General features: G+C 36.9%; 4 protein-coding genes across 7 annotated transcripts in view; 2 read left to right on the forward strand and 2 right to left on the reverse strand.

Moving 5' to 3' along the window:
• LOC129565348 (disintegrin and metalloproteinase domain-containing protein 10) overlaps nt 1-9,667 on the reverse strand; it is an 18,567-nt gene extending 8,900 nt beyond the window's left edge. For both annotated transcript variants that reach the window (XR_008687602.1, XM_055440135.1), the window contains exons 1-2: nt 9,003-9,667; nt 1-2,872 (exon numbers count right to left, since the gene is read on the reverse strand). The exon at nt 1-2,872 is cut by the window's left edge and continues 177 nt beyond it. The gene's annotated coding sequence lies outside the window, so the exon portion shown is untranslated. The remainder of the gene's footprint in view (nt 2,873-9,002) is intronic.
• A 791-nt stretch (nt 9,668-10,458) lies between these two features.
• LOC129565353 (ras suppressor protein 1) lies at nt 10,459-12,603 on the forward strand. The gene is made up of 7 exons (XM_055440147.1): nt 10,459-10,707; nt 10,933-10,983; nt 11,072-11,311; nt 11,482-11,564; nt 11,704-11,818; nt 11,924-12,056; nt 12,223-12,603. Exons 1-7 carry the CDS (start codon nt 10,560-10,562, stop codon nt 12,311-12,313), a joined length of 861 nt encoding a protein of 286 aa, XP_055296122.1. The 5' UTR covers nt 10,459-10,559; the 3' UTR covers nt 12,314-12,603.
• Nucleotides 12,523-15,607, reverse strand: LOC129565349 (septin-interacting protein 1). The gene is made up of 4 exons (XM_055440138.1): nt 15,171-15,607; nt 14,499-15,021; nt 13,317-14,347; nt 12,523-13,244 (listed from the first exon to the last, which is right to left on the reverse strand). The coding sequence occupies exons 1-4, from the start codon at nt 15,454-15,456 to the stop codon at nt 12,628-12,630; spliced, it is 2,457 nt and encodes an 818-aa protein (XP_055296113.1). The 5' UTR covers nt 15,457-15,607; the 3' UTR covers nt 12,523-12,627.
• Nucleotides 15,608-15,625: 18 nt separating this feature from the next.
• Nucleotides 15,626-22,864, forward strand: LOC129565352 (neuroguidin). 3 transcript variants are annotated; one of them, XM_055440144.1, is made up of 7 exons: nt 17,954-18,969; nt 19,136-20,045; nt 20,643-20,871; nt 20,976-21,139; nt 21,375-21,610; nt 21,739-21,926; nt 22,012-22,864. In XM_055440144.1, the coding sequence occupies exons 2-7, from the start codon at nt 20,034-20,036 to the stop codon at nt 22,152-22,154; spliced, it is 972 nt and encodes a 323-aa protein (XP_055296119.1). In that variant the 5' UTR covers nt 17,954-18,969; nt 19,136-20,033; the 3' UTR covers nt 22,155-22,864. The 3 variants fall into 3 exon arrangements, with proteins under 3 accessions (XP_055296120.1, XP_055296121.1, XP_055296119.1); XM_055440145.1 differs by lacking the exons at nt 17,954-18,969; nt 19,136-20,045 and adding an exon at nt 15,626-16,509; XM_055440146.1 differs by lacking the exons at nt 17,954-18,969; nt 19,136-20,045 and adding an exon at nt 17,505-17,896.
• Nucleotides 22,865-24,937: the final 2,073 nt, after the last annotated feature.

Genomic DNA, 24,937 nt, shown 5'->3' on the forward strand with positions numbered 1-24,937 from the left:
GTCGTCGTCGTCGTCGTCGTCGTCGTCGTCGTCGTCGTCGTCGTCGTTGTGTTACTGTCTACTATTTTGTTGTTCACCGAATCGAGATGAGAATTCGATGCGGCCGTCGTCTGTCGCTAGCTAGTTTGTTTGCTTGCCCAAACTTATACACAGCGAGAATGAAAGTTTCCGGGGCATGCACCGAATATTTAGGCGAAATGCACAGAGTTTGGTCTTTATATTATCCACTTTTATGCACAAACAATGCTTTTTTTTCGTCGGTTTCAATTCGAAGCGTTGCAATTTGAAATAGAGAACACACATTCGAAGCGATGACGAGAGTAAGCTTCGAAAATTGGAATTGGCAGTGGTAAAAAAAAGAAGAAGAAAAGCACAAACACATTCACATATACCAACACACACGTTGCAAGTTAACGGAGAACGCAATTTTCACAACGAAAACTGTAATCCAACAATGAAAATAACGTCGAAAACCCGGAATATATATTGATTTAACATTATATGACAAAATGAAAACAAACAAATTTCAAGTCGAATTGCACTGATTCCACAGAATGCCGAACGTGCGCTCCACGTTTTTTTTCTTTTCTTTTTTTTGGCAAACACAATTTTTCTCGTTAAATTGTTCTTCGACACAATTCCGCTAGCGGTGAATTTATTTATTCTTCTGCTTGTGACTCATGCACGCACTCACACAATACCGTATCACAATGGGATACGAAACAGCTGAACACAGTGGCTAATATCTTGGACAACGAGACATAGCAAGATGATTCATTTAATATCTTGTGGTTTATGTTTACATTGCCATTGCCTCGATGAAATTGGATAGTCTTCGTTTCTTTCTTTTTTCTTCTTTGACAATTCTCTCGCCTCTTAATTGTTCTGTGGCGGCTTTGCTAATTTGTCATCGGGTACAGTGGTATTACTGCTGTTCCGTTGTGTACTGAATGAAATCAATCGCAAATCATGCACAAACATATTATTTAATCATTATTGTTTGCCCCGTTGTTGGTGTTGCCATTTTTTCTGTGTGTTTGTGTGTGTGAATTCAACTGTTCCAATGTTTGTGCATGCACATGATGGTTCAACAAATAACACACTCGTTCAGGTTGAAACGCTCCTCGTTTTGCTTGTTTCCAACGATTTGTTTTTTTTTCTTCTTTCTTTGTAGGTTTCACTGTCACTGCATATGATGCGCGCTGATTTTGCACAACACACACACACACACACACACACACACTCACACTGTTTGTCTATGTTAAATGTGAAGTCTATTTTCGATGATATGATATATCGTGTACCTTCACTCTCTTGGTTTGTTCACGTGTTTTGTTTTTTTTTTGTCAGTAATATGTTATCCACAAACGTGCCGCCAAACGAAATGGACGCAAATGCAACAATCCAATTACATTTATTTTCGTTCACTCTGTGTCCGTACTATTCCTTCTTTTTCTGTTTATTTTTGCAGTTTGTTTATCTTTTTCTCTTTCAATTTAATATATCATATATTGTAATCTAGAAAAATGGATTGGAAAATATCAAAAAAATCACGTAAAGATTGAAAGCATCAATAAAAGCTGATGATTTGCGTTGTTGTTACTGCTGAATGTTATTGTTCCTTTTGTTTCACGGATTTCACAGAATAAAATCAATTTTTCGGAATGTTCTCATTCACATTTGAACACGACACTTCACATCAATGGCTGTTTTCATCGATATATTTTACACAATTTTTATGTGTTTCAAAATAAAACTTTTGCTTCAGTGTATTTGGATTGTTGTGTTGCTGTTGTTTTCGTGCGAAAATTTCTTTTTAAAGTGTTATATTGGAAACGTTGATTGAATTTGCATGGTTCGGTGGTAGAAAACGAAACGATGAAACAATGATGCTATATGGAAATGCGTTGATCTGTGAATAGATGAATTGGTTGCTTTTTTTTGCTGTTGCTGGTGCTTTTGAGTTGTATTTTATTGCTCGTGGATAGATTATTTCCTCTAGACGATTTCCATCGACTGTTTAAGTTGATGTGTGTGGGTTTTTTTCTCTCTATTTAAGTTGATTTTTATTGGAACGTAAAATGCACTGTTTGTACTCTAACGCAAGAAAAAACAAACACTTACACATACACAATGCAATAAAACTGTTTGTTTCACTCGATTCATAAATGCATTTTCACTTTACGAACCATATCCTCTCCGCGCGATTTCACGGTAGAATAAAAAACAACGGTCTTTTGTCATACGAATCAAGATTTAGAATGCGCAATTCCAGTCGTTGCATTCGTTCAATAGCACGCAGGAAAACGATTTTCAAATTTAAAAGACGACAAAAAAACAAGCGAGTTACACACGCGTTAATTATGCCAAGGTTGACCAAGTTTATCGTAATTATTATATGTAGTCTCTATTTTTTTTGCTGTTGCTGCGCTACTGCTGTAATATATCTGTTTCCCTTTGTTTTCGTGTAAATATTGATGTTTATGATAAGTGGTCTTTATTCACGATTGCATTTGTACACTTTGACTGACTGCTACCGTGTTTTGCATTATTTATTTCAAAATCGACCGCACACAAATTTAATTAAGTCTCTCACTCTCTCTTTGTGTATGTGTTTTTTTTTCACATTCTATTGTATTATTTCTGGTTTTGATTGTCCCACCAAGTAATGTGTTGAGCAAGAACGTATTGAGTCGAGAGCTATTTTCAACAAGTTTTTATCATGATTGAGCTGCGAATGCGTTGCGTTTACAATTCGATTTGACAATGTGTCACCCTTTCGATGCGCTCAATGTCACAAACTGCTTTGCTGTCCGTTTTCTTCTTGAGTTGACTGGCTGTTACTTCTGGATGCTCTTTCTACTGTCGTCTACTGCAAATGAGAAAGATAACAGTTTTGATTAATTTGATAAGATTCTCGCTCTCGCTCTCTGGTCTTTTCTTTGATATGAAAATCTAAAATGTAAAATATGTTATTAAATTAGATTGCTAATTGGTGAGGCGAAGCGATGCAAATGCGAGTGCGCGCGTACCCAGGCTTTATCGTTTGCTTGATTGAAATCATGAAATACAATTTATCATTTAGCAATTCACTCTTCAGTCAAGAAGAGATATGAGTGCATTGTTGAGTAATTACGTCAGAAAAGTGCATTATTTACTACTGTTGCACACAAACACACGCTATTACTGCCAGCACATAGACCCACTTTGCCCTGGGAGGATTGGTGTGTGCGGAGTATATTTCGGATTTGGCACGATTTGATCGTTTAAATGGAATATGCATTCACGCGATGCATGTAATGGAAAGCAATTTAGTTACATCGTCAATATCCCTCTAGCATTAATTTTACCCCATTGACATTTTTGTCAAACAAAGAGACACACAGAGCGCAAAAAAAAGTACAGCGCATCAATGCATTCACATTTCATTTAATTAAAAAAAAATCGAGAGCGCGGTTTAATCCGCTTTCCAGTGATGAAATGTAATTAATGATTGTGATGCTGATGCATGAAGAGGAAATGTTTCGGTTTCCGGTTATTTTGATTCGGGTCGAAATAATTTCAAAATTTCGATGGAAATTTTCCGATTAAAACGGAAGAGTGTGTGTACGCCTTTGAGTTGAATCTTTAATCAAAGTAGAAAAAGACACGAACAGCAAAGAGATCATTTTCAGACGGTTGCCCGAGTCTATTTACCCATTTTCACCGTTTGTAGCGAAAATTCATTTTCTCTCTGCATGATATTTTTAAAAAGTATTAAATAAAGTTCCACAAGAAGCAAGGTGTGCGCTAGATTTCGCCAATGGAGAGATACAGATGGATGCTTCTATTCCACGTCGTTGTTTTTTTTTTGATTCGTCGTGTAAACAATTAGGAAAATGAAGTCTTAATGTAAATATCTTGGCTCGAAATGAGCGGAAAGTGTGTGTGTGTGTGTGTGTGCCGTAGCCAATGGCTATAACCACAGAGCTACCAACATTCGGAAATCTATTTCAAGAAGATTATTATTTTGTTGTTGTTTTGCCGAAAGCAATGAATAGACTAAAAAGACTGTAGAATTTCAATAAAAAAAACAGAAGAGTTGAAACATCTACACCGAGCTCCCAGCACACACAATAGTGTTTCATTCTCCGGGCTGGGAGTGAATTTCGAAAAATGGATGAAATGTGCAACACGGTGAGATAGTGCATTGCATTAAAGATTCACGTAATGAAAAATGGAAAATATGCATGTGTCATATGAGGCTTAATACATATTTCGTGCGTCAACGAAATAGAGCAACGCTACACAATTGACATTATATTCCGTGTGTGCTGCTGCTGTTGCTGTTGCTGCGCTTTTTCGTTTTAATTATGCGAATTATTTGGAGTTCAGTGAGTTTTGTTTCGTCGCCCGGTTATGGTTTTTTGTGTTTTGTGGTTTGTTTTGCGCCATCACAAATTTATGAAACAATGGCGTGTAGTACACGGTTTACAAATTATTTAGCTCATTGAAACCACATTTGGTGTAGTTGCGGACACCGAGTTGCGATGACAATAAATAAAACAATAAATGTATGCTGCACAACACAAAAAGTAAAATTCATCGATTGTGGAATGCCATTAGGCTTTATTTTACCTAGAGATTGGTAGCCGCCGATGGCATTTTCGAACTTCATGATAAAGCCAAAGCCACCAACGCTGATTGTCAATCTAAATGTACGGAATTCCACATAAATAAATGCACACGAAATGAAAGCGATAATCAGACGCGCTATGTTTTTGTAGTTGTTGCTGTTACGTTAATTCAAATCAGAACAATAGCCGACCCAAACGATTTGTTTGAATCAAAATCACCTGCCCAGAACATACAAAAACGATGTAAGAGAACAATTCAGACACAGAAAAAAACATAAATGAACAGAACATTTTTTAAAAGAGACACAAAAAAGCACCCAAATGACAGTACACATATTTTATTCTAGAAACGGTTCTAGAGACGAACGGAGACAGTACTGTCGAAAAATAAATTACCGAATACACTTTAAATGACTGTGTGTGTGAGTCATCGCGCGCGACTCTGATGACAACGACGACGTCGACGATCTACATCGTTTTGGTGCGAGAGTTTGCTTTTGCTCATTTTATTTGTACATATCACTGTAGATTTGTGTGTACAAATAAAAGAACCAGCAAACCTAGGAGAACGAGGTTGTACAGAACAGAGTGCGATTGAAAATTTTCGCGCGATTAATTTGACAAACAAGAGCATTCAAGTAATGGGCTAGCATATAAAATTCAGTTCAGCAGCCAGAGACAGGAACACGTTTTTGAACAAATTAGCACCACACGATGACGACGACGTCGACGATGACGATGGCATCACAACGAACAAAATGCTAAACGAAACAGTGAGTGAGTGTGTCTCGCTAAAGTTAATATTCACATTTTAAAGTGGATATGGCGCACATAAATGTTACTACATATATTCAACAGCTCAATGCACATGCTGCTTAAATTTATAAATGCGACACGATTTGAGCGATTGTTATTTTAAAGCGGCGAACGAGAGAGAGTGAGTGAGTTTATGTGCTCTGTGTGTGCTCTCTATCTAACGACAATATTGTGTGCGCTGCGCGCGGCGCACAACGCACACAACTCCACCATCGATCATGTCGTTATTGTGTATGTCAATGAACTTGTAACACATGCAAGAATCATAAATTAATTATTCGATTAGTCATTTGGCTGGTTTTTTGTTCATTGTGCGTTTGTTGTGCGTATGAAAGAGACAATTTATGCTCTGAGTGCTCGTGTATATTGGTGTTTACTTGCCAATATTGTTGTTAGCTATGATACCATGTGTTTGTCCATCGAGGGACATGCTACATTTGATTCGATATTTTTCCTCTCTCTCTCTCTCTCTCTCTCTCTGTCGTTCGGTTCACTTCTTTGTTTGCGCGCGGAAGTGTTGTCGCCGAATGAATGAATAAAAAATAAATCAGAATAATATCCGTCATTATAAAAATTTGCCACGAAGCCGGTAAATTTCGTTCGCTTTTATTCACATTTCAATGGATTTTTAAATCGTTATATTTGTTTTAATTAAAACGAGAGTTCCCATATTTTTTACGCCAACAATTCAGTTCAATTGCTCTTTTTTCTCCTCGATCTCTCTCTCTCTCTCTTTCCCGGTTATTATTGTATTTCTTTCCAATTAAAATGCCGTTAGCTATTGTGACCGACGAATTGTAACGCCTTTTTTTTTGACAATATCATCATGGCTTTTGTTTTCAAGTTTGTTGTACATGTATTTCAAGCAAATTTTGATTGTTCAATGTAAAGTAACAACATTTTCGGTTTCGGAATGAACAATTCGGTTCACAACAACAGTTTTTCCACGATGAGCTGATGATCGGTCGTCAAGGCAATTAATAGCGCTTCAACACAATCAAAAAATGGAAATGGTGCAAGAAAATTTAAAGCCATTTTTAACCGTTTATGTGTGAATGTAGACGAGTGAGAGGGATATAAAAAATATGAATAAATAAACAACAATATGCTGTGCGAAACAGTAGAGAATAATAACAATAATCATAGTAATGGGTGACCATTACTCGTTGAAGCACGTCTGCTTCGAATAAAGAGGACATGTTTATTCTGAATTGCGACTCTTTCTCCCTCTCTCTCTCTCTCTCTCTCTCTCTCTCTCTCGGTATTTATTCTGCTGTTTTTTTTTCGCTTTATTTTTCAACAACTTTAATTGCAACTATAGCAAAGAGTGAAGCTTTGCGGATTTCAGATAAGCACGTATTCAAAATGAGTGTAGCGAATGAAAAAAATATTATGCTTTTTTTTATCCTTATTGTGGAGATAACAAAAACAAAATAGACGCAATTCGTTTATGTTGAACAATGATAAAAAAAAGTTTATCAACGTAGAAAGAGTTGACCGAAAGCGAAAATAAGGAAAAAACAATTCGAACCACTTGAAATGCGGAAATGAAATGATTGAAATTCTGAGTGGCCAGAGATTCTGTAACAAAAATTCGGAGAAATGCTTTTTGTTCGGAATGTTTTTTTATTTTCGGTGTGTGTGGAATGAAAATCACGTCTAGTGGCAAAGAATTTAATGGAATTGAAGTGAAACGCTGACGAATTCCTTGTTACAGGTGTAGACACCGTGAAAAAACGCAGCATCAACCGCAAAAAGCCACTTGATATAACCAATTTGGCCGACAGCAAATGTAACGACAAATTGGTCGCAGCAAATACCGAAGAAAAAGTGAAAATGTCTCATGGTCTCATTTTTCTAGTGTCACTGACGAATGTCGTAGCAGCTGAAGTAGAGTTCATGCGAACCGAGAAAATTGCCACAATGTGTCGCTTGCCGAGCTGAATTGTACAGCTACTTTTTACACCCGTCTGTCTAATTGAAATGTGTTACGTTATGGAATTTAAATAATAATTTCATTTAAGCATACCATTTTGAGTGCAGGCAAGTGCTGTTAATGTATGATTCTATAACACACACTCGTCATCAACATGTGCAAACGCAATGATTATTTTATAATATCTCGGCATCATCATCGTTGTTGTTGTTGTTTTTTTTTCGATAAGAATATGCTGCAAATTGAAGAATGTTCAATGTGTTTCTTTTCTTTCTTTCTGTATTTTTTCAAACAATGGAATCGAAGCAAGTTCACAATCTGACACATGAACGCGCGCATTGTAAACGAATCGGAATATAATCGCATAGAGACAAAATGAATGAAGAAAAAAAGCGAAGCACAGAAAAAAAGGAAAACAAATCGAATTAAATGTGGGAAATGCACGATTCATCAACGATAATACAAAGTACCAACAAGCGAATGGTAGAGCTAGTCAGCTTCCATGTAAAGAATGAAGAGATTCATCTGTGTTTTTCTGTTCATGTCTTTCGGAATCCGTGCAGAGATGTGTGTCTGTGTGTACACAACGTATAGAGAAAAACGAGTGAAAATGTCGAAATAAGAAAAATCACCGAGTGCAATGACAACATCATTTGTTGCTCAATCCCTCATAAAATCGTCACGGCTGATGCCGTTTTCCATGGAACTGGTAAATGTTTTTGTGGTTTTACTGATGGTCGTGTTGCTTTTTTTTCTCTCTTCATTTTTGTATGTTCATGTTTGTTCACGTTCGGTCGTTCTGGTTCGCTCTTGGCTCCGTGAGCTCGATGTCTGTGTTACCTTTTTCTCGTAATTATTAGTGCAAAAATCGTTTGTTCCAATGCAAAAATAGTTCATTTACGAAGCGTCGAAGCCTCATTACATAAAACCATCATCATTGGTTGTCGAAAAATAAACGCACATTAGCTGTACAACCTTCTGCAGCAAGAGCAGCCGCAGCCACAGCCACAGTAAAAAACAACGAAAATTTGTTTCGCATAACAAAGGCGATTTGCCATTTAAAAATTTGTTTTCGTGTTTTGGAGAAAGAAGCCCAAGATCCGGGGCACATGTTTTGCATTGCTATTGTTTTTTTCGGTCTTACAATGGCTTAACCTTATTCAATTTTCGCGAAGCTTGGCCTATATTAGGTGCCAATAGCAGCAACAGAAACGACGAAGCCAAAAAAGATTTTTTTTTTCTTGCTTTTTTTTTCTTCTTTCGAAAGTTCCACAATAAATAAATCAAGTGAAGAAGAATGTGTTTTGTGTTTCACATACAGCGAGAGGGAGAGAGAGTTTCTCGTAGAGAATCATATAGTATGTACTATGTCGTGTACTTGTTTTCTGCTTACCACACAGAGTGCATAAATTGATTTTCATTCTAACAAAATAAACTTCTTCTTTTTTTTCCTTTTCGTCTTTGGCTATACCCAAATCACAGTTCTCCATAATAAACAAAGAACAAAACACCACAAAACTTTTGGCACCATTCTAACCCAAAAACAAAAATTCTTATGAGCTACAAAGAAAACGAGAGAAACAAGAGAGGAGTAAAAAAAAATATCGCATGCAGAATAAAGTAAGAGTATTCACCATGTTTTATGTTTTGCATATGTCATGGATGGGTATTTTTTCATGCTCTGGAATCAATTATGTATCCAATTCAAGATGATTCACGTACTCGTTTTCGATGTCGATGGTATTTGATTTGTTGTTATTTTCTTTTCACTTCTTCTCCTCCTCTTCGTCGTAATTCTGTCAATTAATTGCAGTCAAACAAACATCTTCAACCAAAAATAGCACCCGCGATACCAACTAAACACTATGCACACTAATTAAATCGAGTATTTTTCTTTGTGTGTTCATTTTTTCATTGCAAGTAATATCCATGCAGACTAATCTGTTCCCGAAGACACACTCACTCACATTAATTTGCCTTCAATGGTTTTTTTTTAAGTTCTTTGTTTCTCTGGTTGGCAAGTCAAGAGAAGTATAGAAAACGAAACATAGAAACGAAAAAAAAAATAAAATTTATTTATGCACCATATTGAATTCGATTCGAAATCTAACCAAAATGTAAATGCTTCCACTCTAAGTCCGACTAAAGAAGCCAACGCCAACAAAAAACTAAAATGCACACTCAACAAACGAAAAATATAAATACAATCTCTTCGGTTATTCTGTGTGTATTCGGGATATATATTTTATTTTTCTCTCACTCTTATATTTCTGAACTGGTCTCTAGATTTCTTTAATTCATTATGCCACTCACAATGTACATTTTTGTATATATGCGATGTGATATACATACACACACACACACACACACAATACACACATGAAAAGGAAAGAAAAACACTGAAACAACAGCCGAATTGTACGACCGACAGCACGACCAAACAATCAATGAGTGAAAACGAGACGAATAGACACTGAATTGGATAGACTTCGTTATTCGTCGTCGTCGTCGCATATACAGCGTTTTAATATGATTTTACTGAGAAAGTGACAGAGAGCGATACGTTTCAATGCACATACACACACGTACGCACGTACGTGATGCGTCTGTAGTTGAATTAGAACAAAATGCTTGAAACATTGAGAACGAGACGGCAAACGCTTGGCATCCACGAAAAATCTTAGGCAAGAAAAGACCGACCGCACATTGCACATTCGAATGTTGATGTTGACTCAACCAACTAAACCAGCCATTTATTTACACAAACACAAACACACTCACAAATGGTATTTTGTGTATATCCACTTTGATGAGCATGCTATTCACTTTGAATTGTTGAACTTTAAGTATTTTGGATTCGAAAAACGTTCGTTTTTCGCATTTAAATTTTAATTCAATTCATTTCGTAAAAATGAAGCGAATTTCAATTTAATTTATATTATAATTTCAAATATTTTAATTTAAAATTTCTTGCAAAAGAAATCAAATTCAGTTTTCTTAAGTACCTCTCGCAAATAATGAAAAGTGCGTTCAATACGTCGAACAGCATGGAATGCGACCATTTCTCGTAATCTGTCAAATTTCATATGTGATGGATTCTTGTGTATAGGTGTCATTTGCAAATACCATCATAGTGTTTTCGTGATAATCGAATTATTCGAGCAACTGGAGTGAAAAAAACAATAATAACAATGAATCAAGGGCCAGTATCTTGTTTACCTATGAACAGTAAAATGTCGAAAGTGAAAAAAGCACTCGACGAAGCACGCGAAGCTCGTTCTCGCGAATTAGATTTGGTTGACAAAAATGTAATTTCCTTCGATGAAATGCCAGGCCTGTGTAAGTTCATCAGAAATATGTTCGCTATGCACCAAATTTCCATATTTGGGCATAAAATCATTGAGTTGTTTTCTGTGCACTGTGGGCGCTGCTTGTGTCATTTGAATGCCAATTCCCAGTGTGTTGAATGGCCAAAATCAATGTTTTGCAGTTGAATTCTCATCCGAACTAATACCAAATACTTGGACTATTTTTAACATTTACGTCATTTATGTTTTATTCCAGTGAATATGCTGAATGTGACCAGAGTGACATTGAGTCATAATCGCATCGCATGTAAGTTTGATCCCAGTGAAATCATATCAAACATATCGGTTGTTTGATGATAAGAAGAACCAAACTAATTGTGATTCATTTTCTGCAGCAATCCCGCCTGGCATTGCCAATTTGACGAATTTGGAGATTTTGAATTTGACCAACAATCATATCGAAGAGCTCCCAGTTTCGATTTCGTCAATGCCAAAACTTCGTATTTTGAACTTGTCCATCAACCGTCTCAGTTCATTGCCTCGCGGTTTTGGTGCCTTCCCAGTGCTCGAATTACTCGATTTGTCATACAATAATTTGGACGAAAATGCATTACCCGGAAACTTTTTCATGATGGGTAATTAAAGGATAATCATTTTTTTCGCGATTTTCCATAGATTCTTCACTTTTAGAACTTGAATGAATGATCAAACGCTTGATTGAGGGATGAACCTCCAAGAGAATTAGAACATTTTGTTTTGCTTGAAAATTGTTATTTGTTGCATCACTTATCATTTTCGCTTGCAGAAACTCTTCGCGCTTTGTACTTGGGAGACAATGAATTTGAGCACATCCCTCCAGGCCTCGGAAACTTGAAGAATTTGCAAATTGTGAGTAAAAACGGAAAAAGAGCAAATGTCAAGTTTGAATTTCAATGAAAAAAAGTTTGAAGGATTAAATCTGATCACACGATCAGAAGAAATTTGTGATTTTTTTTTTGACAAAACTCGTTCTTCTATTCGAACTTAGTTGGGCCTACGCGACAATCAACTGTTGGATGTCCCACGTGAGATCGGAGAATGTACTCGTTTGCGTGAATTGCATATTCAAAACAATCGTTTGACGGTTCTTCCACCAGAAGTTGGTAAGTTTGACCAGTTCAGTTCATAGAGAATTTCTCTCTTGGAATTCCTTTTTACTGAGAGGACATTTCGACTCAACAATAATCGATGTTTTGTGTGAATTTTAGGTTTCCTTGACTTGCAAGGCAGCAAATCAGTTTTGAAAATGGAAGAGAACGAATGGGTTCCACAAATTGCCGAACAATACATACTTGGAATCAATCATGTACTTGAATACATCAAAACGGAAGCGTACAGAATGTGAGTGATGATTCTTCGCAATATGTCACTTCAACTGTCCATTTTGCAGTTATAAAAATGCTGTTTTGAGTAACCACTAAACCCATATAAATCAAAATGAATGAATAGAACAACATTTCGTTAAATTGAATGAAATCAATTCATTGTCTCGCCTTTTCACTTCCAGAATGTACAACCGTCTGATGAATGCTGGTAGTTTGGGCAAAGTACCGCCAAGAATTGACAAAAGCAAGAAGGCATCACAACTCAAGAGCTAAGCACACATAGCCGTTGTTCTGTCAACTATTTTTGCGCACACTAATTTACTTACCAGAAAACGATGCGTGTTTAACTGGACTAATTACAAAGTATTTGCCTTATATTTTAACACAAAACGAGCAAGCACAAACAAACAAACCGGTGGCCAAAAATCACACGTGCCTTAAGAAATCTTCATTTTATCTTTTTAGAAAAAAGTCTTCATATATTTGTTTTATGTATTATAAATGTTTATTAACGAAATGTGTATTTTTAATCCTCTTTGCGAAATAAAAAAAAAAACTAAAACTGATTACTCCAATGAATTTACAATTTAAAATGCTCCGGTAACGGCTCGGTCAAGTAGTGATGGTATTGAAACAGGTATCCAATTGGTAAAACTACCGTCACTCAACATAACGACTGTTCGATCAATGTAACAAAACAGTTTGCCAACTCGATAGACTTGTTTGCCGTGTTCTCTGCGGCCTGGCATCGGAGCAAAGATGATTCCTCGTTCGGCACATTTCTGTGAAACGAGTTCTTTGAATTCGAGCTGTGGTGCGGGTCCAACATTGAAATCCATTAGCGACGGTGGTGGAGGCGCACTCACGATCGGTTCAATGATTGGCGTTGGCATCTGCATATTTGCCGGTAGACCAGCACCAGTCGAACGTTGCATCAACTCAAGAGCTCGACGGAAGTGTTCTTTGATAGTGATTGACTCCAAAATGGCGGTTGAAAATTGTGATTTCCACCCTAAAAACCATCTACTAACTTGCTCCAGATTCGGATTCTGATTGAGCCAAATGACAAGCGTCTGCATCCATTTCGGGAAGAAGTATTTCCCAAGCATCTGTGCCATTGCTTGTGTAGATATCAACTCATGCCATTCCCAAACTGAATTGAATTGATCCATGTCTTGATGGTGTGGATTGATTATTATCTCCGCTAACAAGGGAAGGAAATAAAGGTTAAAATGACAATTATGAGAAAGAAATTTATCTTCAATTCCAAACTTACCCAAAGTAAGCTGCAACTTCGGAATAATATTCTTGAGCAGGAAGTTTTGGAAGTCTGTTTCTGGGAAAACGCCTTTCCACGGTGCGATGATAGCTCTGGCCGATCGGTCGGATGGTAACCATGAAACAAGTGCTTTGCTCAATTTTTCCATAATCATCGGATAAACGTTTTCTTTCATCTTCGTTCCGAGCAAATTGTGCCATGGAATAACCCAAAAGTGAACTGGAAGTGTATCTGTCGTTGGATCCCATACTTCAACGCCCTTGACGATTCGCGGCAGAATTTGCTTTTCGAGGACATTATCAAGTATATGGGCTGGGAAAAGTTTGGCCCAAGTATCGAGTAGATCAGCCATGGCTTGGTGATTTCGTGGGTTCCATTCGGCTATTGCTGTCCGAATATTCGGAATGATGCCAAACATAATCAGCGATGAATAAGGACTGAAAATATTGTTATTTTGGCTTTTATCGTCGTTAAGGAATTCAAAGCGTTTAAGAAGTTTCACTGGATATTCAGGCGCATCCAAAACATCCCAATCACGCAATTCTCGTTGAAACAGAGGTGCAATCACACCGGGCACCAAATCCGATAAGCCAAACTCTTTGTAATCATCTGGATATTCGTTGAGAAGTTGTGTGAATATTTCCGCCGATTTACTCAATGTTAACGGTTCTTTGGGCGATGCCAATGACTCAACTAACTCCGTCACATTCTTCAGCGTTGCAATGTGATCCTGTTCCAATTTAACAATTTTCTCCAAACTTTCCTTGTCTTGGCGCAATGCCACCTTACGATCAGCTGCTGCCTTCTTATTTTTATCAATTTGAATGATTTCCTGCTCACACATATCCAAAATGAGATCGAGATTATGGGTTAGTTCGGGCAAGTCAAAGTTGACACACTCCTTTGCTGGCCGCTGTTTGTACAGATTTTCTTCACTCATTTTTGCTTGACCCAGCGCATGATAGCCGCTTAATATACGCTTTTCTGGCCCAGTCATATCGATGACGGTTACATTGCTCATTTTTGTGCTAGAAAGAAGAGAAGAATGAAATTCAAATTCAAATTCAAATTTAATGAAATATAAGAAAATGCTTCGAAATCACAGTTTTTTGGAACAAAGCAGAGTTGATGAGGAAATAATAAGCAGAAAAAAAAGAAATAAATTTGATCAAAAATTACCTCAACTTATCCGAAAGTATGTAATTCTTTTTTTTCCCTTTCTCAATAATATCCTCCACACTTTTGTAGTAGCGTTTCTTTTTCGACTTTGAATCAGTTGGTCCTTTACGCCACTGCTCCATTTTTTCTTTGAAATCTTTTTCTTCTTTTTCATCCTCATCCACTTTGGGTTTATTTGATTTGGCATCACCGATCGTTTGACCGTGTTCAGTGCCATACGCACCGATTGCTCCGCGTCCTTTACGCAAATGTGCTTGCACTGGCTGTGATATACCTTGTAAATCTTTTCCTAAACCTTTGCCAGGCTCATAACCCATTTGAAGCAGCAATTTGGCTCCAATACCACGCGTGTGTTGCTCCCAATTGCCCAAGCCTCTATTTGGCATTGAGTTTGACGTGAACTGGAAACCCGCTTGATTTTGCTTGCCTCCCTTACCACCTTTGCCTCTAAATGACATTGTTGGTCTTGCTTCACCATCGGATTCACTTGATGTGTTACTACCGTCTGCTCCATCTGCTTTTTCTGTAAACAAAACACGATTTTCAATCAAAATACACTCAGAATTTGTAAAATTCATACACAATTTTCAACACTCGTTATTCCCATTAATTTAGTGTTCACCGGATAGAATTGTTGATTCACACCGAATAAAAACGTTATTTTACACTTACCTTCATCTGATTTCTTGGTTTCTTCCTCCTTTTTCTTTCCCGACTGTTGAATTCCGCCGGCAACAAAACCGATGGGCGCCGTATAATCTTTTCCTCTTCGTGTATCGCCACGATTTCGACCTTTTGATGTGCTTTGACTGCCCTCATCATCGCTATCATCATCAGCCCAAATGCCATAAATTTGTTGATTTTTCGTCGGTCGCTTTCGACCGGTTCGAAATGGATTAAACTCATTCTCCAAATCATAATCGTTTATCTCAAATTTCTCATACTCTGTGTCAGACATTTTCGCCAATTTTCACAGTTCGTCACATTCAATCTAAGTATATATAAATACAGGTGAAAGAGATAAATCACTAACAAATTTTATAAACATAAATTTTCCATAGTCCAATGCAAATTGACTGTTTGACGTTTCGCAAACGTTTTAAAGCATACATTTGACACTTCATGACGCTGTCAAGTGATGAGTTACCAACCTTGCGGAATGAATTTTAGCATCTGTAAAAGAAGCACATTTTAGAATAAATCGCAATTGTGATTTCAAATCGAAATATTTTTGAAGCATTCAAAGTGATTTTAATTCTAAAATCCATTCATTCAAAAGTAATTTTATCAGTAGACATTCAAAGTTCATAGTGGAAAAAAGTGAGCGATGCACTCATAGTAGCATAGCAGTCGTGTGGCCCGAATCTCTGCTAAAATCACGTATGATATATATACAGTCACTACAACATATGTAACAAATCCACGGAAAAAAATGTGTGCGATTGGAAAAAAATGTTGCTCGCTGACACGCACACACTGACAACAATCGCAACGATAAATACATATGCACGATGGCAACAACAATCGCGCGCGCGGGGCTTCCAAGCCCAATATAGACGAAAGAGAGAAAACGAGAATGAATGATATACACACAAACACACGTATATTAATACAATAAAAGAATGGAACTCGCGAAACGCCGAAACGCCATGGAAAAAAGTACAGATATTCATTTCATTAGTAATATTCAAACCCATAGAATAGTGCGGTGAGAATAGGTGCAACATTGTTGAGTTCTTATAATTTTTCATCCCAATACAAAATTTTTCTCACATAGACTCTCATTCTTTACAATTGCATCAAACGAACCAGAACACAATACAGTGTACAGTGCATTTTGTATTTTCGTTAAAACAATCCTAGTTATGAATTAGATAAATTTCCAAGTTTTTTTTTATATATATTGTTTTGGTGACAGTAATCGTATAAGAGGTGAACGCGAAACAAAAAAAAAAACTTAAACAATATTTGCTGGCGAAGGCTCGAAAGGAACGCATAAAAAATGGTTCAGGTAAATATATTTGATGGAAATTCGAGAATTTTCTGCTAGTTTTTATCGTTTTATTTTTTCTTGCTCGATTCCACACCACAAATTCATTTGAGATAGATTCGCATTTTTGCTGTAGAGATTTTTTTCGTGTTCGGTTTCGAGTTTCGACACATTTTTTTTACATGCGCCTCGCATCGACTGGTTTTTTTTCCGCGATTTTTACAAGGATTGGCATTTCGAATTCAAGATGATAGAAAATCAAATCGGACATATTTTTTTTCGCTACATCGTTTGTGAGAGGTTGAAAATTTTCTGATCGACATTGATCAAAAGAGCATCGGAAAAATCGGTTTGCGAGGTTTGAAAATTCAAAATTTCAAGATGCAAACACTGGTCACATTGCATATTTTGCCGTATTCCGAATGTGGATGGAAAGAACGACGACGACGACGACAACGACGGCGACTACGTCGTCGTCGTCAGTTTTGCCAGTGTGCTCATAATATTATTATGTAGGTTTTGTTGTTGACAAGACACCATGTGGAAGATTACACACGTAGCTCTCTTTCTCTCTCTCCTCACGGAGAACGGCTTCAAATGTTGCTAAGTAAATATGCATACACCATGGAAATACGTCGTCGTCGTTATGTACGCGCGGTTCTCTCTCCTCACAGCTCGCACTGAGTTACTTGGTGCGCTCTCGGCGTGAACACATGAACGAGCATCGGGCCAGCGAACATCTTAGGTTATGTGTTGCTCCTTGTGTATGGTGTTCTCTCGTTGTGTATTTTCCTCATTCAAGCCGTCAAGTCAAGTAAAGTCGCCCAAATACACACACTCTCCGTGTGTTTTCGGTACGTACGTTTCGTTCCGTTTCGTTTCGTTCGCTCCGTATATGCTCTCTTACACGTCGTTGTCGTCGTTTTCTGTCTATGTGTGTACTGTCACTTCTGAAGACGGCATGCTTTCTTAGTTTTGTGGCGGCTTGTTTGTTTTGATATTTTGGTGCCGTCAATCAGTAGTCGTGGTCGTCTTCTTCCGTTGTCATTGTAAACCGTTCAATTCATTGCATCTCTGCATCATCAATTTTCGCATCGGGGAAAAAAGCCGAAATTTGTTTTTTTTTTTCGTTGTTAATCTTTTCCATTAGTGGAGTTGCATGCAGGCAAACGCGAAAGCGAAAAAAAAAAATAATGAAGAGTTCGCGAGAGAAAAAAATATACGCTGGCGCAGAGAACGAGAGAGAAAAAAACAACCAAACCATGAACGAACGGATAAATGCATTTCATGCAAATAAAATGTGTGTGCGAGAAAAAAAATTGGAATAAATAAAAAATGACAAAAGTAAAAAAAAAATGCGGAGAGGGCAAAATAAAATTTGCTTTGCAAAGACGAGAGCGTGAGCGTGGTATGTAGAATATAAAAAAAAATCGTGGAATTAATAATAATATATAGTATAGCGCAGCGCAACCAGATTTATACATGTAACATCGAGAGCAACCAGCAACAACAAAATGTACAAATTTATATGAGAAAAAAAGCAACGAAAAAAATAAATAAATAAAAAAAAGACGAGTATGGTGCAGGCAAATCAACTCGCACAGTGTACGGTGATCCGATTCACGGATTCGCCAATCTCGCGCTTTCTGTCTGTGTGTGATTGTGCATAGCGAGTGGCTGAAGTGAGCTACCTCGAAAAAACGCATACACATTGATTTCGATGGTGGCGATGGTCACGATGACGGTGATGGTGTGTAGCAGGCGATGCCACTATTCGACGAACTGAAATCACAAAATGCGCGCAAAAAAATACAGCATACAGAAGAGAAGAGTACGGCAGCAAAAAAAAATACACGACGAGCAGCACAGAGAAGCGAAATGAAAAAAAAAACAGCACACACAAACGTGTGCACGGGAACAGAATGAAAAAAAAAACACACCAACGAGAAAAATTTGAGCCAGCAACCTGAACTGTAGCAGGAGTAGAGCACAGCAATGGCATCAGCATTACAGTAGCAACAAAAACAACAACAATACCAACAACAACAACAACAGTATAACCATCAAAAAAGGGATGCAGAAAAATACGACTGACGACGAAATGGGTTGAGCCGCACACAAAAAATGATTATTGATTTTCTTGTCAAAGTTTTGTTTGCGATTGTGTGGTGATTTTTGTTTACTTTTTTCAGCTTGTTCCTATCCTCGGTACATACACTCACTTTGTATGTGCAATAGTCCAGGCTCCACACAGAGTGTATTCCTCATTGCTGCTGCTGCTGTGTGTTTTTTTTTCATTCCTATTTCATCGTCGTCGTTGTCGTTTTTTTTCTATTTTATTTTTTGTTCGATTTGTGTTCGTTGTATCTTCTTCCTGCTGCCGCCACCGATGATGGTTCTCTATTCAATTCATATTTGGTTCGTTATTGCTGCTGCTGCCATTTTTATTCTATGGACGGATTTTTTTCCCTGCATTTCACTGTATGCGCCTCAGTACACTTCTTTTATTTTTGCATCTATTTTTTGTTATGATTTTTCCGTTTTTTTTCTCTCTCTCTCTCTCACTCGCTCGTTCGCTATTGCTACTGCTCTGATGGTGGTGTTGTTGTTGCTGGTGATTCTTCTTTTTATTTTCGGTCAATGAAAGAATCGAACGTGCTCGCGAATTGGAATGAGGGGGGCGGTACGCGATGAATCCATTATTAAACGATGATAAAAATGGAAAAGAGAAATGAAAAACGAAAACAGACAACATCATAACTACCGTATGCAATTTCAAACATTGTAGAGAGATGATATATATTGAAAATGGATAATATTCCCAGCACTTGCGATCGCGTTTTTTACCCATCACTTCATCCTTTCATTCTTGTGCTGTCGCTTACTCGCTCTCCCTGCTGGACGTATTCATGACGTTTTTATGCTAGTCTTGTCCCTGTCCGGCGTTTTTTTTTCTTCTCTCTTCTCTCGCTCACTGGATTCTTTTTTTTTTTCGCTTTCCACTTCCACTGGACATTCATTTGTTTTCGTTGTTATATTGTGTTCGGTTATTTGGTATATTCAATCGATATCTTTACGCGACTGATTTGATAGGTTCACAATCCATGCAGAATAGCAAACAGCATCAGCATCAGACATTTCAGTATTAGTTCTGCTGTTCACCTTTCCATCATCATATCCCTTTTCATTTCGGTCGCTGTTCGTTCGGTCGTCCATCCATTCCGTTTGTCCTTCGCGAATGACTGAATGAGCGAGCACAAGAGTGAGGGTGAAAGAGAAACAGGCAAACCTCCTTTCGGCTGGTGCAGGTAAAGAGCACATTTATGAATCGAAACAGCGCGACTCCTATCAATTATGTATCCATGTCCAACGAAATTTTCTCCCAACTCCATCAACATATCAAACGAAAATATGCAGCCAAATCCGATTAATTGATATTCCGCACAAATGAATTCGCTCTCGCAAATCCCGACGCATACACACATACCCACACACACGCACACAAGTACACACATATCACACACTCGTGAACATTGCCAGCTCGAATGGTCAAACGAGTAAGCGTTATTAATTATGGACGATTTTTACAATTTTACAGTTTTACAGAAATCGCGTTGGAAAAACTGTCGCTATTCAAAAATAAATGCATATGTAGTTACTAAATTCCAAATAGAAATGGCAAAGAGAAGCATGAAAGAACGAAAGAAAAATGCAAAACGAAAAGCTGAATATTATTGCGAGGCAAGACAGAGATAGAAGAAAAGAGAGAGAGTGAGAGTGCCTGTAAAGTGGCCCCAGTTTTAGGGGAGACACTTGTATTGTTTCATCAAAACAAATACCAATATGAGCACTATAAATCAATCGAACAATATATCACGTAGTCTCTTTCTCTTGTTGTGTTCAATGCGGAAAAAATATTCAACTGCTGGCCGAAGCAAAACCAATGTACATGCCAATAACAGTGATGTTGTGTGGTGTGAGTCATTCGGGGTGGTTATATTTATTTCAGTTTTTAATTTTCAATTTTTTTCGTTTTGCGTTTTTTCCCATTTTTTTTTCTTCGTTGTATTCGATGTTTGGTATGCCCATTTTTTGTACTCATACTCAACGTGTTTTTTTTTCTCTGTTGTTTCTGTTTCTGATGGTATTTTCAGGCTTTAGATGACTATGAAATCGAAGAGGACTTGCCAAACGCAATGAAACTGCTCGGTGAGATGAATAATAATGTAAAACAAGTTTCAGACTTGGTCGAGAGCATGTTGCAACGCGTCAAAAGTGGTGAACTCACAACCGAATATGGGCTTAGTTTTCTAGAGGTTAGGTATCACATGCTATTGACATATTTGATTAATCTTACCTACGTGGTCCTCCGAAAATGCTCAGGTAATTTTAATATTCCGAATCAATTTTAGACAAAAAAAAAGCATTTCGTGGTTTTTTTTAACTAACTTTTGAGCAATCTTTTTTATATCGTTGCAACCGAATAGGCAAAAAAATCGAACGGGATCCATCAATTGATCGTTTAATTGAAATTCGGACTGTACTGGAGAAGATTCGCCCAATTGACTACAAATTGCGCTATCAAATCGATAAATTGGTCAAAACAGCCATTACTGGTGTCACCAACTCCAAAGATCCAATCAATTTCAAGGTAAAAATCAAGCTCAGATTCATGGTTTTGTTTATTTGTTGGAACATTGTTAGGTAATATTCAGGAAAAATACATGAAAAAATAGACGAAAAGTAAAAAAAGACACCAAAAGTCTAACAAAAATCTAAAAAAAGAAGAAAAAAAATACAAAAAATTGGACAATATCCAAAACCATAGAAGAAAAGTTAAAAAATCACCCAAAAAATCATCACTGAAAATGTATTTTATTTTACAGCCAAACTTGAGCGCTCTCACTACTCAAATCGAAACCGGAGACACGGCCGAAAGCAGTGATGACGATTCAGAAGAAGAGACTACCAAATCCGGTAAAAATGTCAAAAAATCGGGTTCAGCCAAAGAAGGTGGCGTTTATGTACCGCCAAAACTGAGCGCTGTTCATTATGATGGTGAAGACACTAAAGCAGAACGCGCCCGCAAACAAATGGAACGTGCCAGAAAACGAGCTTTGAAGTAAGAACCATATAAATCAGATTTAAAGGGAGAAGAATAAATTCCCAATGATCATTCATAAAATCACATTCAATGTCATTCGCAATTTCGTTCAATGTCTGAATTCGGTTTTGTTTCTCTATTTTCAGTTCAAATATTATTCAAGATTTGAAAGAAGAATGTTTGGATACACCTACTGAGATAACAGAAGGTTCACGCGCACAGCAACTCTTAACCAGAGCACAAAAAGAGAAGGAAGAGTATGAAGAAAACTATCTTACACGATTACCTGTCACCAAAGCCGAAAAGCATCGCCAAAGGAAACTCACCACACTCGGTACATACAATCGATCCCTTGACTTTTGACTAGCTTTTGTCATTTTATTCATAATTTATTAACAAAAAACTGGCATGTATTGCAGGCACTCTCGGCGATGAGATCACCAGTTTTGGTAATATCAGTGCGTTGAGCGGATCGGCATCGGGTGGATTGTCGAAAGGCAAAAAGCGAAAGTCAAAGGGCCAATCCAAGCGTGGTGGTGGCAAGAAACGAAAATTCCATTGAACGACCTGCTGCTAAAACGATCAGCATCAAAATCTCACGTTTCTTGAGACATAATTCCAATCACAACCAATCTTCTTTGAATGTTTATTTTTTTTTACTCAATTTCTCCTAATTTTGTTGAACAATCGATTTATTTTTGCTCACTCCAAACTAATGGAATGTTTTTATTTGTTACGAATCGATTTCATTTTATGGTTTTTCTTTTTTTTCGTTTGATTAAATTGCATTTTAGTTGAAGCGATAGTTCTTTTATTATATTTTTCCCTCGATTTATTCATGTTGTGCCAAAGCACTAAGTTTACGTTTTTATATAAGATGAAGAACAGAAATGAACATAGGTAACATTGAACATTAAACAAAACAAAAACAAAAGAAGAATTGAAAAAAAAGAAGAAGAAAAAAACGCATTTGAAAACGTTCGCAATGAAATTTTCCATGTTTCGCTCAATCGTATCAAATAAAATAGCAAATACAACAATACACGCGATTCACCAAATCGTGTAAATTAAATCAGAATTATAAGTAAAAAAAAAGCACAGTTAAAGTTATATTTTTTAAAATAGTGTAAAAAAGAGAGAGAGACGAAGATGAGAATGAACAGAGAGAAGTTAAGCAGCATAAAACCAACCGATTCAATGTGATTTATTTGACACACAATGTAAAGAAGATGATGATGGAAATACATGAGAGAATGAAGAGAAAAACACAAATGAACAGGAACCATAGTAAAATTTCACACGCAATAGACCCGGCAACCAATTCGATATCGATTGGTTTTTTCAAAATTCTTATCAGACGCGGATTTTTGTCTCACTCCGACACACAAAAGAAAAAAAATGTTTCGTTGTAATTTCGTTTCCTGTGTGATTGTCAGCCACATACAATGTACATTTGAATTCGGATTCATGCATCGCAGTCAATCGAAGAGTGAGAATTGAGTGAAGCCGACAAATCGGATTCCGAATTCCAAGTGTTTTCCTCTTGTCGAGAGAGATTGACTAGCGTGGCGGAATTTCCGTTGAATGTGGAAATGTCAAATGTCATAAATCAATGTAATTAAATTAAATATACACAAGTTGCCTTCGCTTAAATAATTTGTAATTAAAAAGCAAACAGAATCAATAAAAAAAACACATTGCATTGTGTGGGAGGAGCATCACACCACAATGATTCATCGAGTCAACCAAATCTCCACACGTTTTTCTACACACTCTCATTTCGAAACCAACAGTCGCTTACTCGAACAAAAACCATTCACTTGCTTATCGATCTCAATTAAATTCCACCCAAATCAAACATGACATGGCAACAAGCAAGTGCAACATGATGCCCTCCCACAACAAATGAAATTGAAAAAAGGGAGAAAAAAAATCAACCTAATTGACTAAACATCAAGATATTTTATGTATTGTAAAGAAACCGATACAAAAAAAAAGCAACAACAAACAACAATAGAACTTATTGAATTTTAAGAAGATTTTTTTAGTTCTTTTTTCATCGCAATAAATGAAATAAACTATTCATAAACAACAAATCGACTCAATTTTACAATAAACAGTAACACAACAACAACAACAACAACAACTAAAGTTCCTCTCAAAATGCCATAGATAAACAATGATACTAACAAAACAGCAAAAAAAAAACCGTCACGGTGCATCGCACAATGTGATGTGCCGTGATTCAATAACCTAGGTTAATTTAAAAATCGAAGCACCGTTTGTATAAATGAAAGAAGAAAATGAAAAAAAAAACAAGAAAAACAATAGTCAAATAAGGATTCTGTTGACATTTACACAAACAAACCAAGAAGAAAGAGAAGAAGAAGAAAAAAACAAGAGAAAAACAACAAAAAAATGATATAGATAATTTGAAATGGCCGTGTTTCTTTGACACACCGCGCAGTGTGCGCGTACCGTGCACACTCGACGGCGCAATCCACACAGACACAGACATGTGGGAAACATATTTTTTATTAGAAGTGATTATGTTTTTCGATATTTTTGTTACATTGGTATCGTTATTTGAACAAGAAAAAACACACACAAACAAATGCTTTAGTTATTACTTATTAAAATCGCTTACACTAACACAGTGTTGAATTGAAACTTTAATTTCAAACAAGATGAACCGAAAAAAAGCAAAACAAACAAGCAAACAACGATCAGTGTGAAAATCTGTATGATTTTCCATTAGAAGATGAAAAAAACGAGCAAAATGATACAATCGAAACAGAACAAAATAAAGTTGATGAAAAGTAAACTTTGAATTAGTGCAATGACCGGTTACACATGTAATCCATAATGTGATGGCATGACATTTTGTCTCTGCCTCAGGCACTATTTCAAAGGCGAACGATTGCAATCGTGCACGATTGTAAATCGGTGGACGATTTTTTCAATCGTCTACGATTGTTTTTATATGGAGATCGATCAAGATCGTATATTTGCTATTTCCAAGGCATCGATCAATGGACGATTTCAAAATGATCGTACACGATTGCAATCGTGCGCCTTAGAAATAGTGCCTTCAGTTCGATTGGCAACGATCGGCACACATACACAAACACAACAGCGCAGCACATACACACACTCACTCACAAACTTGATCATGTACTCATCACAACAGCTAGAATAAATACATATATTTTGTTATTATGTTTTTAAGAATGTTATTACAATTATCAAGAGGTATAGCACAATGGGAGATACAAAACAGCAAATAAGATGCGAAAACAAACAACAATTAGTTTTCACAACTGAAAAAAAAAACAAACAAACAAA

The sequence above is a fragment of the Sitodiplosis mosellana genome, unplaced genomic scaffold (assembly GCF_009176505.1).
Source record: "Sitodiplosis mosellana isolate CC-2019 unplaced genomic scaffold, AAFC_SMos_1.0 Smas_scaffold_2, whole genome shotgun sequence".
Lineage (NCBI taxonomy): Eukaryota > Metazoa > Arthropoda > Insecta > Diptera > Cecidomyiidae > Sitodiplosis > Sitodiplosis mosellana.

Coding starts and splice junctions, on each gene's coding strand:
- LOC129565353 (XM_055440147.1), top strand. CDS start 10,560: ATGAATCAAGGGCCAGTATCTTGTTTACCTATGAACAGTAAAATGTCG. Junction 10,708..10,932: donor CGATGAAATGCCAGGCCTGT/GTAAGTTCATCA, acceptor GTTTTATTCCAG/TGAATATGCTGAATGTGACC. Junction 12,057..12,222: donor AAAACGGAAGCGTACAGAAT/GTGAGTGATGAT, acceptor TTTCACTTCCAG/AATGTACAACCGTCTGATGA.
- LOC129565349 (XM_055440138.1), bottom strand. CDS start 15,456: ATGTCTGACACAGAGTATGAGAAATTTGAGATAAACGATTATGATTTG. Junction 15,022..15,170: donor AACCAAGAAATCAGATGAAG/GTAAGTGTAAAA, acceptor TTTTGTTTACAG/AAAAAGCAGATGGAGCAGAC. Junction 14,348..14,498: donor ATACTTTCGGATAAGTTGAG/GTAATTTTTGAT, acceptor TCTTCTTTCTAG/CACAAAAATGAGCAATGTAA.
- LOC129565352 (XM_055440144.1), top strand. Junction 21,611..21,738: donor GCCAGAAAACGAGCTTTGAA/GTAAGAACCATA, acceptor CTCTATTTTCAG/TTCAAATATTATTCAAGATT. Junction 21,927..22,011: donor AAGGAAACTCACCACACTCG/GTACATACAATC, acceptor CATGTATTGCAG/GCACTCTCGGCGATGAGATC.